This window comes from Hydractinia symbiolongicarpus, chromosome 3, assembly GCF_029227915.1.
Source record: "Hydractinia symbiolongicarpus strain clone_291-10 chromosome 3, HSymV2.1, whole genome shotgun sequence".
Taxonomy (NCBI): domain Eukaryota; kingdom Metazoa; phylum Cnidaria; class Hydrozoa; order Anthoathecata; family Hydractiniidae; genus Hydractinia; species Hydractinia symbiolongicarpus.
This window is the reverse complement of record NC_079877.1, coordinates 24,558,028-24,572,566: the sequence shown is the minus strand read 5'-3', so window position 1 is coordinate 24,572,566 and position 14,539 is coordinate 24,558,028. Positions and strand designations below refer to the sequence as shown.

At 32.8% G+C, this 14,539-nt stretch overlaps 2 protein-coding genes across 2 annotated transcripts; one reads left to right on the top strand and one right to left on the bottom strand.

Moving 5' to 3' along the window:
* The first annotated feature begins 91 nt into the window (after positions 1-91).
* On the top strand, positions 92-4,236 carry LOC130636398 (uncharacterized protein C19orf44-like). Its single transcript, XM_057446105.1, has 2 exons — positions 92-344; positions 2,317-4,236. The coding sequence occupies exons 1-2, from the start codon at positions 228-230 to the stop codon at positions 3,601-3,603; spliced, it is 1,404 nt and encodes a 467-aa protein (XP_057302088.1). The 5' UTR covers positions 92-227; the 3' UTR covers positions 3,604-4,236.
* A 2,029-nt stretch (positions 4,237-6,265) lies between these two features.
* Positions 6,266-14,065, bottom strand: LOC130636393 (sialin-like). The gene is made up of 11 exons (XM_057446099.1): positions 13,942-14,065; positions 12,220-12,529; positions 11,222-11,258; positions 10,932-11,131; positions 10,462-10,549; positions 10,025-10,111; positions 9,711-9,844; positions 8,936-9,085; positions 8,644-8,776; positions 7,967-8,205; positions 6,266-7,728 (listed from the first exon to the last, which is right to left on the bottom strand). The coding sequence occupies exons 2-11, from the start codon at positions 12,493-12,495 to the stop codon at positions 7,546-7,548; spliced, it is 1,527 nt and encodes a 508-aa protein (XP_057302082.1). The 5' UTR covers positions 12,496-12,529; positions 13,942-14,065; the 3' UTR covers positions 6,266-7,545.
* Positions 14,066-14,539: the final 474 nt, after the last annotated feature.

The window sequence follows — 14,539 nt, the reverse complement described above, 5'->3', positions numbered from 1 at the left end:
GTGCAATGGAACGCACGAATTAACATCTTAATTTTGTTGGTTACCATATTTCGTGTGGTATCTACATGCGATGTTTTGATCAAAAATAATATGGCCGCTTCGGGAGAAGAGCCGTGAAAAGAAACAATAAAGAATAATTTATCAAGAGATTCGGAAAGAATGGATTTATTCATTGTGGTGTAATTTTAACATTAATATTTTATCTGTTCTAATTGTTATAATAAAAAATGAGTACAGTGAGAGAAAAATGGAAACGAGGTTTTGCAGCACTGGCGAGAAAAGATTCATCTCTTTCTGTGGTATCCCAAGGAAGCGTGATGGAAGAAGAAACTAATGTAGACGAGGTAAAATATATTTATGATTAAATAATGACAAAAGGTGTGAAAAATGTTCCTAAATGTTAATGGTATCCAGCTATTCCAGCAAAGTTAGATACAGACCCTGAGAACACTGCAAATAGATTTTTTCTTCTTTTTGTTTAGTTATATTTTCTATGCGCCCCATTATTTCGTGGACAAAAAAATAGTAAAAGTTGCTAAAGAGAGGTGTTTTCTGTAGAATTTCTTCTCATCATTCGGTTAAAATCCTAACAATACTTTTAGTGCTATATGAATAAGAAGAACTAGTAAAATCTGACCCCAGCAGTCTAGCTGTTGTTATTTTTTGAGCATTTTTAGTCTGGTTTTAATAGCTAAAACAACTTCCGAATTCAGGCTTATTTTGATCTTACAGATTTTTTTCTTGAATTTCTTTGAAATTTATGTTACAAAAATAGTGACTTTTTTGTTAGATAGATAGATAAATTTGCATATTTTACATGCCTAGCTAGCCTCACAAATATCCAGAAATATCCAGAAATATTATTTTCAGGAGGGGCTATGGCTTGGATGGAGAGTTCTAGAGTATTTAATGCTCATTTTCAACTACCCAGACCCAATTAGGGTCCTCACTCTGCCAGACAACTCCCTGCAACATCCAACGGCTCACATAGTGTGTCATCTTCCCCATTTCCCTCACATGCCTGTGGGTAACCAGGCGCTATGGTGGCATTCACTCACCCATAATAAATTGCTGCCAAGGGTAATTTAACCCCAGTCTCCCGCATAAGCTACAGTGTTTTTATGGAGCTCTATAATTGTTTTAAACAATCAAGCCAAAGAAAAGAAAAGATTAAGCAAATGTTAGCTTGAAAGATTACAAGAAAATTTATACCTTGAATTTTTTAAATTTTTTTTTGTGCTTGACAATTCACTTAGGTTGTCCTTAGTTTTAAAACTAACGATTTGAGCCTTCAACTATTCTAATTTTGTTCTTATTTTCCAACAATATCTAAGGATTGTGTTCTTATAAAAGTCTTCCCTTAAAAACAAAAGTGTATAGGCTGAAAATCATTTTGCTTGCCACACATATACCAAAGACCACTAAAATGTGAGAAAAGAAATATATATGTCTAATAATCGTTTTTTCTTGTAAATTAATCAAGGAACCCCTGGCCGTAAAAGGAATTTATTATGTAAAGAAAAACAAACTTGTTGCTTTTTCTTATGTAATAGGTGCCTAAATTGAATTTAAAAAGCTGTCCTAGAGGTCACTATTTTTACCAAGGTGGTCATAACTTAATATTTATTCCAGCAAATATCCACATTCTTTATGTTATGAATGTAATTTTTTGTACTATAAAGTTTGAGGGCGAGTTTCAGGGCAAGCTGATGTAATAGAATTGATCCAAACATTAACTTTATATTTATTGATGCTTCATGAAGGATCAAGCAAAGATTTTTTCAATAATATATTTCTCATTATTTGATATTCTGAATGGTAAGGCAGGAGTCAAACCAAATTTCTTTGCAATCAGGTAGCGTAAGGTTACAAGATTGGATCAAGTGAGGATCAGGCAGTGTACAAAGAATGTTTGGTCAGTGTATACTCAGGCAGTAAAAATGACTAGGCAGGTCAGAGAATAATAATCTTGCATCTTTTTACAATTTTTTTATGCCATCATTATAAATTTTTTATGCCATCTCATTACAATTTTTTTATGCCATAGTACAAAACTAAATAGCAAATTTTTAACAGTGCCTGTAAAAACTCATGTTTTGAAAGTACATTGTAACAATATTTAATAATCTATATTATCTCAGTTTTATTATTTTTTCCTCAGCTCAATTTGCATTTTTTTGCCTCAATATTTTTTTTGAAAGCAGAGGGGTGCTGCTTTGCAAAAAGTATGGAATTAACTAAAAATAAATTTGCACTAATATTAAAGTCTTTATAGTCGCACCTTTTTTCATTATAATATTCTTATTAATTTTTCAGGTTGAAGCGTATTTAAGTAAATTGAAGAAGAAAACAGGAGTTCTTAATCTATGGAGTGGTGAAAAATTTAAAGGGGTTGTGGAAGGTGATCGAACACCTGATATCTCATTAGATTCTGACGATGAACTGGACATGAAGTTAAGTATGAACGCTGAGAATTTTCGACAACTTGCTTTGGACAGTGACGAAGACGAGATGAGAATTGATTACATGAGGGCAATAAGGAAGAAAAAAATCGACAAAAATAACAATGAAATCAATACAGATAGCGACAGTGACGATGATGGACCACTTAATCTTATGCAAAATATCCACTTTGCTGAGTTAAAAATAGGGGATGTTGAATTGAGCGACACAGAACTCAAAGTAAACAAACCAGATGATTTCATACCACAATTGTATGCTGTTGATGTTAATGATGACAAAGATTCTGAATCTACAAGTGAGTTGAATTTGAGAAAAAACATCCACTTGCTGAATGAAAGTGTCTCCGAAATAACAAGTGAATCTCAGGAAAAGAACAAAGACTCAGTCAGAGCTGTGTCAAGTGATAATTCAATACATACGGAGGAGGAAGTGTCTGAAGTATCCAATCAAAGTAGCGATTTAAAATCATCAACAGTAAGCTATACTTCATTAAATTCTAAAGAAAACCCTTCAAAAGATCGAAGTAGAACAAAGTCAAGAAGTTCCATGGACAGTTCAAGAAGTTCCCAAACTGTAAGTACTAAAAAAGATCGAGATAGTAGTCGAACATCTAATGGTAATTCTGATGTGAATACGTTGTCTTCGACAACTAGTATTTCGATTGACAAATCTGAAAAGCAGTCTAAGAAAAAAAGGAAAAAACATCGCCATCATAAAAGTGACAGGTCTGATTCAAGATCATCAGCAAGAACGCGAAGAAAGAATGTACAAACTCAGACAAAATCTCATACGACTGACAAAACTGATTTAACGGACGATGTTCTTAAATTTCGATATTACTGGCAACAGAAAACTCCAAGTAACATCGCAGCACATGTAGTTGACATGGCTGCAATGGAAGGATTGACAAATTATAATCCCGCTGTGTTAGCTGCTAATGACATGTTGAAGTTTCATTTGGAGTTGTTACAGCGACACATAACAGATAGTCAACGGTTGTACGACTCTTATGCGTCTGACAGTTTGAACAGGAACTACAAATATACAACTTACGAAGACACTTTGAAATATATCAAACAAAACAAACCGAAAGTGATCTCATACCAGGAAGCGTTGAAACAAATACAAAAGGGAAAATAAAGAATTTTGATATAAATTTCCTGATTTCTGTAAATGGTGGTGTTGGTTAAGGCTGGGTTTTTTTACCATAAGGAACAAAGTTTTGCAGTGCATAATTTTTTTCGGAACTTATTTTTCCGGAACTTATTTGTGCGAATTTAACCTAAATTTGCAAAAATTACTCCTAGGAAAATTTCTAAATTTGACATTGTGCCATAATTTCTTTCGCAAAATGTATCATTCCATATATTTACAAAAGTTTCTTCGTGCTTCTATTTCCTACAGGACCTAATTCATTCAGTTTTTGTTGTTTTTTGAAAGTACCTTTATTTTTTAAAGGCAAAATCTTAGGCAAAATTGATTTTGCTACTGCTAAAATTACTAAATCTTCAGGGAAACTCAATTCAGGAAATTTCGGTAAAATAAAAAATATGTTCGCAAAATGAAGCATTTTGGGGCCACTCTTCTGCAAAAATTTGTTGCGCAATTTTTTTTTTGCTAATAATTCGAGGTACTCGTTTTAATTTATTGTTTATATCTATAAAAAAGTTTTTATAAAATTATATTTTTGTTTGTATTTTTGTATCGATCAATTAAATGTAATCAATAGGGAGGATGTATTTGTTCTCAAATAAATGTAAATTAAAAATTTAAGATGTCGAATGTGTTTTCCTTGTCTGAGAAAACAGTGTTGATTAAATGGACTTTCTTCGAGTCTGCAGGGCCGAGAAATTACTTCGAAGAGGGGGGCACTAAATATTTTAGGCTGTTTTAAAAAAGCCGCGGTATAGTTGGAGTAAATGTAATTTCCATTCTTCGCAACTTCGTCCCCACCCAGCGCTTTTTTCTCTTTTTCACAATCTCGAATATAGAACCGTTTTGTTTTTCAAAATTTGTGGCTTGTGTTAATGCGACAGAAGTATTCCAACTTAAGTTAACCATGTTTTCGTTTGTGGAGAAATGAGGGAGTCCGTGAAGGGTTTGGAAGAGCAGCATGTTAAACCAAAAAAAGATCACTGCAGTATTTCATAGAAACCTGTTTTTAAATATGGACCCAAGATATATACAGTGGACTCTCTATAACTCGAACAGCCACGGGGAATTGGAAACCGTTCGAGTAATAGAGGGGTTGGGGTAATAGAGAGTTGGAAGTTTTATCAAGTTTCTGTATAAATTTTATATAAATTGGCAATTAAGCGTGATTTTTCTCCGTTATATGAAATGGGGACGAAATCTTTCTTTGTAGAGGATAGAATCTCGACCTTGTAGGCTAAGAACGGACTGAAAAAATAAAAAATATTTTATCTCAACGATTTATTCTTGGAAAGAAAAGGAATCCGAAATTAGAGCTTGCTTTCTTGTATGGAAGACATCTTTTTCAACAGTTTGATTTAAGTCCCCTGATGATCTCATCATTGCCTCCCCGAAATTTCCATGTTGATAATGTAGTGCTAGGTACACCGAATCGGGCAGCAACATCTTTTGGAGAAGTTTCTTTCTCCAACTCCTTTAACGCTTTGTATTTTATTTAGCAGGACATGTTTTCTGCTTTACTTTTTGTCCCAGCAGCAGACAACATAATTGTAAAACTTCAATACCAAAGAATTGTGTTTACGTTTTGTTCGAATGGCATTCGAATTATTTAAGATCCCTCACATATGTGGATTGCAACATTCGAATCAGTTAAGACTCTATTTACATTTACAGAGCCAAAACAATGGAAAAAACTGCTTGTGTTACATAAAGTTCCAGATGCATGTTGCGACGTTCGAGTTATATGGAGGAAATACAAGATGGCACCAAAAAAAACGTTCGAGTTAAGGAGAGATTCGAGTTACAGGGGTTCGAGTTATAGAGTGTATACCGAAACATTTATATTTACGTAATGTTTTTTTACGTATTTTCCAACTTTATTGAGGAAAAAGCTCAGCCAATGATATTCAGGACTATATTGTTCACATTGGTTATTGTCTCGGTACTTATGCCCTCTGGTAACGAAGTTGGACTATGGTTAAACACATGCTTGGATTAAAGAAAACTTTAACATCATGCTGTTTCACCACAGAGCGCATTACACAGTGGTCTAATTATGGATTAAAATATAATGATAAGACCATACTTTAAAAAAAAAGATTTGCGTGGGATTCGCCTTAAACATGGCTACTAAATACAGTTCAGTGATGGTCTTATTCGCTTTTTTTTTACATTGTCAATACTCAAAACAGGATGTGAAAAGGAGCCGGTACTTAATATTCGCCCATGACAAAAGTCCACTAAGGACCCTGTACGTACTATTCGCACGCCTTGACAAAAAAAATACATGAGCTCTTTGAGTTCGAATAAAAATTTACCAAAAAACGCAGGCATTAATTTAGGGCGTTAAAAGGGTTGAAGTTATCTACGTACTAAAAAAAGACCAACGACTATTTTTAATAATCTATTTCCCAATTTAAACAATACAATTAGAGTAAATAAATAAATACATTTGTACATAAATCTTAAATGTTTTACATAACCCAAAAAATAATTTATTCCTAATAATTCTAAGAATGAAGTTCTAAATAAATTAATGTTTTATTAATGCAGCTTTTAAATAACAAATGAGAACCACAGCTACACCGCCATTATGTTAAATTGTTTTATTCATGGTTGCTAGGAACTTATGTTCCGATAAAAGAGTTGGTTTAGAAGGTCAATCAATAATGAATAGAATTACTGGTAACAACGCCATAATAAAGATATTATATATAATCCCAATAATAAAATAATTGTGTATATATTTTTATTACACATTGTTACGAAGAGGGTGAATTAACAAAGTATTAGCAAACAATAATTTTTTTGCGAATTTAACAAACTATTAGTGACCAATTATTATGTAGCAGAATGTTTTTAAAACCAAATTCGCCAAAAATTAGTGAGTCTAAAATTTGAAACCCAACAAGTATTATGCTCGTAAAAAAGCTCTAGCGATAATAAATTTAGTTTTAATAGTTTATATAACTAAAATCTTAGCCAAATGCAACGGGAGTTACCCTGTTTTTATAAACTAACTGCCTGAAACAGTTTTCTGAAATTTTAAAATCTTAATCGTACAGAGAAGACCATTTAAAGGATGTCTGTCACTATCCCTAAAAGTTGCCACTCTTTATATAGACGGCAAACTGCATTTTAAAAAAAAATTAGGGACATTTTAATAGTTTTCTCAAAAAAAATTGGGAATATAGAGAAAAATTATTTTTGCGCCCATGTAGCATTTCTATGGATTTTGGAAGAAAAAAAACCAAATAAAGGAAAATTGAGGGAAAAGTTGTTAAAAATCAAATTTTGGAGGCTATTAAACTACTCTCAAAATTAAGAAAAATTTATGAGTTTTGACGAGGCGCGACAACCCTGATAAATACGCGACATAATAATGCCTTCCTGCATTTCTGTATACTCAAAAAAAGAATATGCTGACGTCAAGTATAATTAAAACAGTTTAAGCATTAATTTGACCTAATCAAATAACACAGAATCCAGATCTTGACACAACTATAAGCATTGCTAAGTTCAAAATTCGTGTTTGTAATATTTCGACGAAATTTTAACCTTGTACACGAAATATTTGGACCAGAAATTTTATCTAACTAAACCGAACATGCAATAAAAAAAACGTAAAAGTAAACATGGCCTTAGCACCAATTATTAAGCCGAATCTCACTATAACGAAAACTAAAACAAAATATCAATTCGAGACACTAAAAAGAACCGGTCACGATTCTAAAAAAACTATATGTATGATATGACAATGTATAAACGGAGATATATAAGTTTCTGCCTTTTTTATAGTTTGTGTATTAATTCGGCTGAAAACATTAACCAGTTGCTAAACAAGAAGGAATATAAAAATAAGTATCTTTTATAATAAATTAGTCAAAATATAATACCCCATGAATGCTCCCTCGTTTTTTAATGATTTCATCAGAACTTTTCACCCTCCTCCGGTGATAAAAGCTGATCCATCTCGTGAGTCTCGTCCGCAAAATAAGTATCATCGTCCGCCCATGGCTGTTTCTCACCGGAAGCAAATATGGCGTAGAAAATTAATCCGAACATATAAACAGATGCTGATATTAAGAACACTACTCTCCATTCTTCTTGTGTCTAAACAAATACAAAAATACAAAAATACGCAAGCCACTGTCCACTGATAAAAAAGCTTTAAAGAAAATGAAAAAAAATGTCAAGCAGACTGAAGTTGTAAATAGTTCAGATTAAAACAAAGAAGGGTTTAGAAAGTACTTTAAGACAGTATCAACTTTGATTTTATAGGCAGATGGATACTTCGTTATACCAGTTAACCTGTCAATGCAAACTGAACTAAAATAGAAACAATATATACCTCATTCTCTGTGATAAATCCAACCATCATTGGACTGAATATACCTGGCAAGGTAGCAATACAATTACTAATACCAAATAAAATGCTGGCATATCGAGGCGAGATATCTAAGTGGTTAACAGGAAATCCAGACCAAGTGAACCCACCCAATCCAACTGCTAAGGTTAAGCCAACGATAGCGAACTCTTTGCTTGTAGTGTATCCCACGACTACTAGGAACGCAGCTTGAGAAAAGAAGCCTGTAAAAAAAAAAGATGGAAAATATTAGGAGTAGGCTGTCTGTAATGTTAGAAAACATCTCCACAATGAACTTATACTATTTTTATACTTAAGTTTTGTTCCAATTAAAATCAAAACTTCTTGCACAACGCTTGTTGTGCAAGCGTTGTAAAGATATAAAAACTATATCTCTACAACATTTGCTTTACAACATTTCGCGTTAGTTATAACAGGTATTTCCAATAAAGTTGTAATGGCTCTATAACTGTTGTGCGATTGTTGCACAACACTTTTTATGTTAATGGAAACCAACCTTTAATAGAATAACTTTTGGGAGGAAGAATGATTAGTGAATAAGTCGGAAATGGTAGATTAAAATTTAGCGAATAATATAAAATGGCGGAATAAGTTTTATAGGTATTACATGGTACAAAAAACAAGAGAGAATTCATGCTTACCAATAGAGTTGAAAACTTTTCTAACAACTGTTGTTCTCATTATCTGATGGGCTCGTAAGAAATCCGCAAACCTACCACCAGCCTGCACCACAATGACCATTGCCAAATATGGTAGCGCAGATATGAAACCAGCCTGATTAAAAATAACCGATTCACATGATAATATACCACAATGAAGATTATGAACAATAAAAAACACACCTGTGGATGGAAGCACCAAATACAAATGGCGATAAACTTTGCAAAAAAATAAACTTTTCAAGGACCTGACATATTTTTACGTGTCTCTTACCTCTTTCAGACTGAAATTCAAAACTTGTTTTAAATATGTAGGTAGTTGTGTAAGAAGAGTGTACCAGCCCCAATTTTCAGTGGTGTGTGCTACAATAATTGCCCAAACAGGAATGGATTTGAATATGTCTTTCCATGGCGTCTTTACCATCTAAGTTAAAAAATTTTTTTAGGCTAACAGTTAAACATAATAAGCCTTAGAAACATTAAGTAACAACAAACAACAAGTACTGATAAATTTCTATGTGGAATATGTATTTTATCTATTACAATAATGCTTTCGTCTTGCAGCTTATTTTTTTTAACTAATTTAAATCATTTTTATTCCCATTGCTGAATTTAAAGATTTTCAAATATTATTTGTTTCCTATTACTCTGGAGGGTGGTCGATCATTTTTTGTTTTTATTTTCCCTGAATTTTCATTGACTATGAAGTCAAATTGCTTATCATTGCTTAAAATGTCTAAGCCAATGTTTAGTTTTCAATGAGGTAGCAGAAGGTGGAGTTTCATACACAAGTACTGCCTGACTTTTTCATGACCTTCAAATAATTCATTTTCCCTGACTTCTTGTTGCAATTTTAAAATTCTCTGATTGCTGTCCAGCCTAACTAAATATTACACTATAAATTTTACTAAAACTATAACTAAATCATAACATATTGGTATATTTATTAATAAAAATAAAAAAAGCAATGACAATTTGCTAAGTGTTAATAATATTTTGTGATGTCATGTAACTCCATACACAAATTAAGCACAGCAAACAATCTTCACCTCTCTATCAGGCTTATCATCACTCAAGCTGGATTGGATATATTCTAATTCCTCAGGTGAGATTTTAGGTTGATCTTTCGGTGAATCGGTGATCAACATAAACCAGAAGAAACTCCAAATGATTGCCATTAAACCTGAAATACAAAAATAATGATACCAGCAATAAGACATTACTGTTTGTTTATAACGAATGAGATTTCTTTCTTACTCGAAGCTATCATATTGTTCACAACAGACACTAAATCCTATAAATAACAACATGCAAAAAAAGCTTTATATTGTCTGATCAAACAATTCAAGAATATTACACTTACCAAAACTATAAAAAACCCAAGGCCACCCAAAGTTATCAGCTATCAATCCTGACAGTGGCATGCCAAGAACAGTCCCTGCGAAAGGACCTAAAACAAAACAAGAATAGTTAAATTTTTGGAGATGAACTATTTAAGTCTGTAAATCATACACAGCATTATTGCTGAATGTAAAAAGTGAATTATAATCATTGATTCATAAAAGAAATCATGCCTCAACTTTAATATATATTAAACATCCTTTAGGCAACACAATGACAAAGTACATTAAAAGTTGTAAAGAATATTAAGGGTCAGAAGAGTAATGATCTAATTCTATTAAATTTCAGAAAATCTCATCTAATTTAAGAAACATCCAAAGTAAAACTATATTTTCTTGAAAATGTGTTTGTGTGATCATAAAAATGTTTATTGATTTGTCTAAAAAATTTAACTTTTACCAGAAAAGGAAATTGTTGCCAATTTGCTTCTCTCCATTGGAGGTGCCCATTTTCTCCATATTGCATGAATACATGGGAAAGTGACTCCCTATAAATAAAAAAATTATTTCTTTTTTATTAAACCAGAAAAGGGTGCAAGCTTTTGTTATTAATCCTTGGGCTTCTGATTTATAAACAAGTCAAAAGACTATCAAGATTTTGAACACAGTTCTTTAACCTCAATCGTTCACATAAGAAACACAACTTCCCAGATTAAAGAGAAATTTGCAGCTTTTAGGGGGAATACATTAATTTAGCAAGTCCCAGACTTTTAAATAAGCTAAAAAGGGTGCAGGTTTGAAAACAAAAGTCATAAAAAATAAAAAAAACAAGTTGCATTTAAATATAAGAAAGCTACAATGTTTGCAACTCTCTAAATAGCAAATAAAAAATAAATAAATAAACAAACAAACAGACAAACAAACTCTGACCTCAAAAAGACCCTCAAACATTCGTATTACAACTAATAGATAAACGTTTGTTCTTGCTGCTGGTGGTGTTATAAGTGTAAATAAAGCTGTCATCAAGATTCCACACCCAAACAGATTTTTACCACCATATTTCGCAGCAAGCCAGCCGCCTGGAATTTGAGTAACAATGTAGCCATAAAAGAAAGCACTTAGAATGAAACCTATAGAGAAAAACAACAATTTTTTTGTATTTTTTTGAAAAATTTACATTACTAAAACATGTAAAAAGGAAATGTTTTTAAAATTTAAACCTCGCAATCGTGAATCCCAATCAAATTCTGGTGGACTCTAAATGAAAAGTAAAAGTTTTAAGTTTTTTAAACTACTTTTAAAAAGCTCTTATAGGCGTGGGTAAAATGTTTTTCCACATAATTAGGTACTGGTTGAAAAACAGAAATATCAATAATTTGCAGCAATGAAAGAGTGAAATTTGGCGCAATAAAAAGTCATGGAAAAAAACTGGTTTCAATATTCAAAGTAAAAGTATTTGTAGTAAAACAAAATGATATATGGTGGGAACTTTTTAATGATTTTATCCAATGGTCCAACAAGTTGCAATGTATTATAATTATTAGATAAAAAAGAGTCATATTTCAGTTAAATTATTGTGGTTCAGATTTTACTGCACTTTTAGCAGACTAGATAAAATAAAAATTTTAGTGAACTAATAGCTATTATATTGTTTGTTCAATATTACCATTCTTATATTGTTTGTTCAATATTATCATTCTTAAAAAAGAAAAAATATATATAATCCAGGCCATTTCGTGAGAGGAGTGCGATCGCACGCGCACGCCCAAACACATGTGCAGATTTGTTTAGGTGTGTGATTTACCGCATGCGCAAAAACTTGCTGTAATTAAAAATTATTGTATTTATAACAAAGAAAATTTATTAAATAAACCTTAAAAATAAACAATCATTCTTTTACTGAAGTCTAAAAATATTATTAATCTTTTATTGACAAGCAGGAAAAAACTGTAGAGTAATTAAATGTTAGCGTTCCTAACAATAATTTAATTTAACCACAAATGATTGCAAAGTGTGTTTAAAATCCTGTTAAAATGTCCAACACATGGGACATTGTCTCTTACTTAAAGGTTTAATTATTCAAAGCTACCTAAATTGCCAGAGGAAACTTAATTATTATTATTAGGTGAGTAACGCACGCCACCAAATTCCATGCAAATATACATACTGCTATATTAAATTAAATATATTTAAAAAATAGCATATATACTATACTCACTATAACATATGCAGTTCCATTTTCATAATGTCCTGTGGTGTTTGAGACCATGGCCACTAGAGCCACACTTAAATTTACACGTAAAGCATATACATTCACAAAGCCAAAAAAACTTAAGATAGCAACAAGATAACGTTTTGGCAAGCAAGAACAGCAACAAAGATCTCTCGGTTGCTTTCTAGGCGACTCCTCGTCATATGAATACATATCATTGTCATTGCTATCACTGCTTCCCTGTAATGCACCAGCCTGCAGAAGGTCATGTTTCCCAGACATGTCAATGTAATTTCAGTCACTTCATTTTATATCCCTGTTGGAAAAAACAAACATTTATTGTGCAAATGTATATATATAAATAATTCCTTTGTTTACATTTCTAGCAGTAAGCTCTTTCGGTTCTGGCGTGTGTGCGGCAGGAAAAAAGATGGGGGCGCTAGGTGAAGCAAAGTTATTTTCAGTCCATTTTGTTACACAGGCATTGTCGAACTTTAAATAATTTCAAATAAATCAGAAAGCATAATTCACACTTGATAATAGTTTAAAACCTGAAACAATCTTACTGTGAGAAGAAATCGACAGGAAAAGACATCTTTTCACTAAATCCTAGCATCTAAAGAGCTTTCCACTAAAAAGTAAACAAATAACAACGCCAATTCTTCTTGTCTGTCAATATATGCATGCCTATCTGGAACTTTGTAAATATTAACAACTCATCTATAACTAAGTTTCAAATCTCTATATGCAAACTACATTTTAATTTCAATAATAAAAGATTTATGATGCTGTTGCTTAGTGGTTATAACTCTCGCACTTTGTGCAGGAAACCCGGGTTCAATTTCCCTTCTTGGTGGCAATTTAATATGAGTGAGTGAATTTTATCACATAGCCCGGGATTTACTCATGCCATGTGAGGGAAATTGGGGAGATGGCACACTGTCTGGGGCTGTTAGATGTTGCACAGAGTTGGTAGAGCGAAGACCCTCCTGGGTCTGCATAGCTCAAAGCATAAAATATTTTTAGGACTCCCCATCTAAGTCATGGTCCCTCCAAGAAATAAAATACAGTGTATGTTCCTAGATATTTGTGAGGGTAGCCATGTAAAATATATATTTGTGATGGGCTGGTCTTATGGCATTACACATTTCGATTTGCACAGCTAATGTGCGCTGTAGATTAGTGGTTATAGCTTTCGTACTCTGTGCGGGAGACCGGGGTTCGATTCCTCTTGACGGCGATTCAACATGGGCGAGTGAATGTTACCATAGCCCCGGGTTAACCCAAGCCATGTGAGGGAAATTGGGGAGATGGCACACTGTGTGGGCCGTTGGATGTTGCCGGGAGTTGTCTAGTAGAGCGTGGGCCCTACTAATTGGGTCTGCGTAGCTCAAAATGAGCATTAAATACTCTAGGACTCTTCATCTAAGCCATGGCCCCTCCTGGAAATAATAGACAGGGTATATCCCTCGATATTTGTGAGGCTAGCCATGTAAAATATGCACATCTATCTATCTATCTATCTGTATAGCTACAAAAATCCACAACAACGTTGTACAAAGCAAGCTTGCCAGTTAGCTAGCTAGCCAACAAAGTACTGAGGGTACTATGCATATTAGAATTAAATAAATTTTAACATCGTAGAACAAAAACGTCAAAAATAATAATAATAATAAAAAATAGAACCAGGTAAGCTGGTTTAAAAGAAAAAGCGGAACCAAAGCGCACCTGCCGGGATTTCTTCCGATCTTCGATCTTGCTACGCAGGCTACCATGTTGATTATTAGTTTATTATACCTAGTCGATCGTAATGCAAAATCTTGTTCATGGCCCATTTTTAATAACTAACTCATTTTACATTATTATTATTTATAAATTCAATAAAAGTAATTATAAAAAGAAGAATTATGTTTACGAATGTACTATTTGCACAAAAATGATGTTCCAATGGTTCCAATAAGATACAAAGTTTGCACTTTATATTTCCGTTTTATGAGCTTACTCTGGTAACTAAACATTATATTGTGCTAGGAGACACAAAGCGCGAGCCAAGGCGACATTAATCATTATAAAAACAACAGCATCACTGACTGTCTGTTCTGTCTGTCCACCGTCTGTCTCGCTGCTAGCTAAAGCTTATATATTGTGAATTTTGTTTTCTCAATTGTTTGCCAATTTTTTTTTCTTTAGTCTGTTCTTTATTTATTTATACATTATTGTGTGAAAGCCTTATATTATAGCTAGCTAGCTAACTACCTTATGTTTTGCACAATCTGAAAAGCAATATTTGGTGTTATTTATAGCTACAAATTCTATAAGATTTGCA